We start from the raw sequence: 1,752 nt of genomic DNA on the forward strand, positions 1-1,752 counted from the left end.
ATGATTTTATACAATGCTTCCATTGTATTTAATCTATCTAACTACAAGAGAGTGGAAGAATTCATTCTTCTTGGACTGACCAGCAACAGGGATATTCAGATACTGTTATTTGTGATATTTCTATCTGTTTATGTTATATCTCTCATTGGTAACATAATCATTGTTTTTCTCAGTACTATAAACTCCCGTCTTCACACCCCTATGTATTACTTCCTGAGAAATCTGTCATTTTTAGACATCTGGTACACAACAAGTACTGTCCCAAAAATGCTCATTAATTTCTTGTCAGTGAAAAAAACGATATCCTTTGATGGTTGTATGGCACAAATGTTAATTCATCTTTCTCTAGGAGGGACTGAGTGTTACCTCTTATTGTCAATGGCCTATGACCGGTATGTGGCTATATGTTCCCCATTACACTACACAAATATTATGCATCCCACCTTGTGCCTTCAGATGGCAATTGGTTCCTGGGTTTTTGGCCTGGTGGACTCTCTTGTACACACAGTCTTTGCAATGCAGTTGCCCTACTGTGGTCCTAATGTTATAAATCACTTTTTCTGTGAGGTCCCTTCAGTCTTGGAGATGGCCTGCACAGATACATATGTTAATAAAACACTTATTTTCTGGTTTGCCATGTTGGTGGTGATTGGTCCATTTTGTCTTATCCTCATTACATACGGTAACATCATTTTCAGCATACTGAAGATAAAAACATCTTCGGGAAAGAGGAAGGCCTTCTCCACCTGTGCTTCACACATTATAGTTGTTTCCCTGTTTTATGGCACCATCATGTTTATATATATGAAACCTGGATCAAATCACGAGGCAGACCAAAACAAGATGGCCACTTTGTTCTACAGTGTAATAACCCCAATGCTAAATCCTTTGATATACACGTTGAGGAACAAAGATATGAAAGGAGCATTTGTGGATTTAACTAGAAAAAAGATTAGGTCAGACAAATGATCTGCACCTTAATACCAAAATAATATGCAAAGTAGAGACTGAGCACCAAATTGCATGTTGATTTCATTTACTGTGGTAAAATTGCAAGAACACTGTATTACTGAGATGTTTCAGCCATATGCTCTTCAATAAACACAATGCCATGTAATGTATTTGCAACATCCCTCACAGGGGCCTGACCTTTTGGCTTGGAGGCATCTTTGTTTCCCTAGTACACAAGTGGCTGGCTTGGGCGTGGTGTAGCACTCAACTGGGTCATGGTCAGGTGGAAATAGTTCTTCCTGGGGCACACCCATTGTATATGTGTATAAGGATCCCCGGGTAGACGGTGGAAGGGAGGCCTTTAATCTTAGTGGAAACAAGGGACTACACTTAAACAAGGGATGTGAAACAACTTACAGTTCCTTAATTCCAGAACACAGCAAAGGCAACAGGCCAAGGTAACAGTCCAAGTCCAAGGTAGCTGTTTGGATTATGTCTGGCAAAGGATGCTCACAGCCTAGTTTCTATAACTTGGTGGAGAGGGTAGAAGCTTCTTTAGCAGTAGTCCTAGGCAGATTCTGGTAAGGATCAGAGCTGCTGCTCCATAGCCTTGGTTTCTGCAGGCCATGTGTCCTGTAGCAAGGACTCTCTTGGTCAAGAAACCTGGAACTTTCCAGCCACAAGGAGTTGTATGACCTTCTCTTTGGGTGGGTGGGGGGGGGGTTAGTTCAGGTATCCGACCAGGGACCTTTTTACAAATAAATCTACATTAGAGATGAGCGAACATACTCGTCCGAGCTT

The 1,752-nt window shown here is 41.3% G+C and overlaps 1 protein-coding gene across 1 annotated transcript; it reads left to right on the plus strand.

Moving 5' to 3' along the window:
• Positions 1 to 969, plus strand: LOC140128500 (olfactory receptor 2G3-like). Its single transcript, XM_072150199.1, has one exon. The coding sequence runs from the start codon at positions 1 to 3 to the stop codon at positions 967 to 969; it is 969 nt and encodes a 322-aa protein (XP_072006300.1).
• The last annotated feature ends 783 nt before the right edge of the window (positions 970 to 1,752 follow it).

This window comes from Engystomops pustulosus, chromosome 4 (genome assembly GCF_040894005.1).
Source record: "Engystomops pustulosus chromosome 4, aEngPut4.maternal, whole genome shotgun sequence".
Taxonomy (NCBI): Eukaryota; Metazoa; Chordata; class Amphibia; order Anura; family Leptodactylidae; genus Engystomops; species Engystomops pustulosus.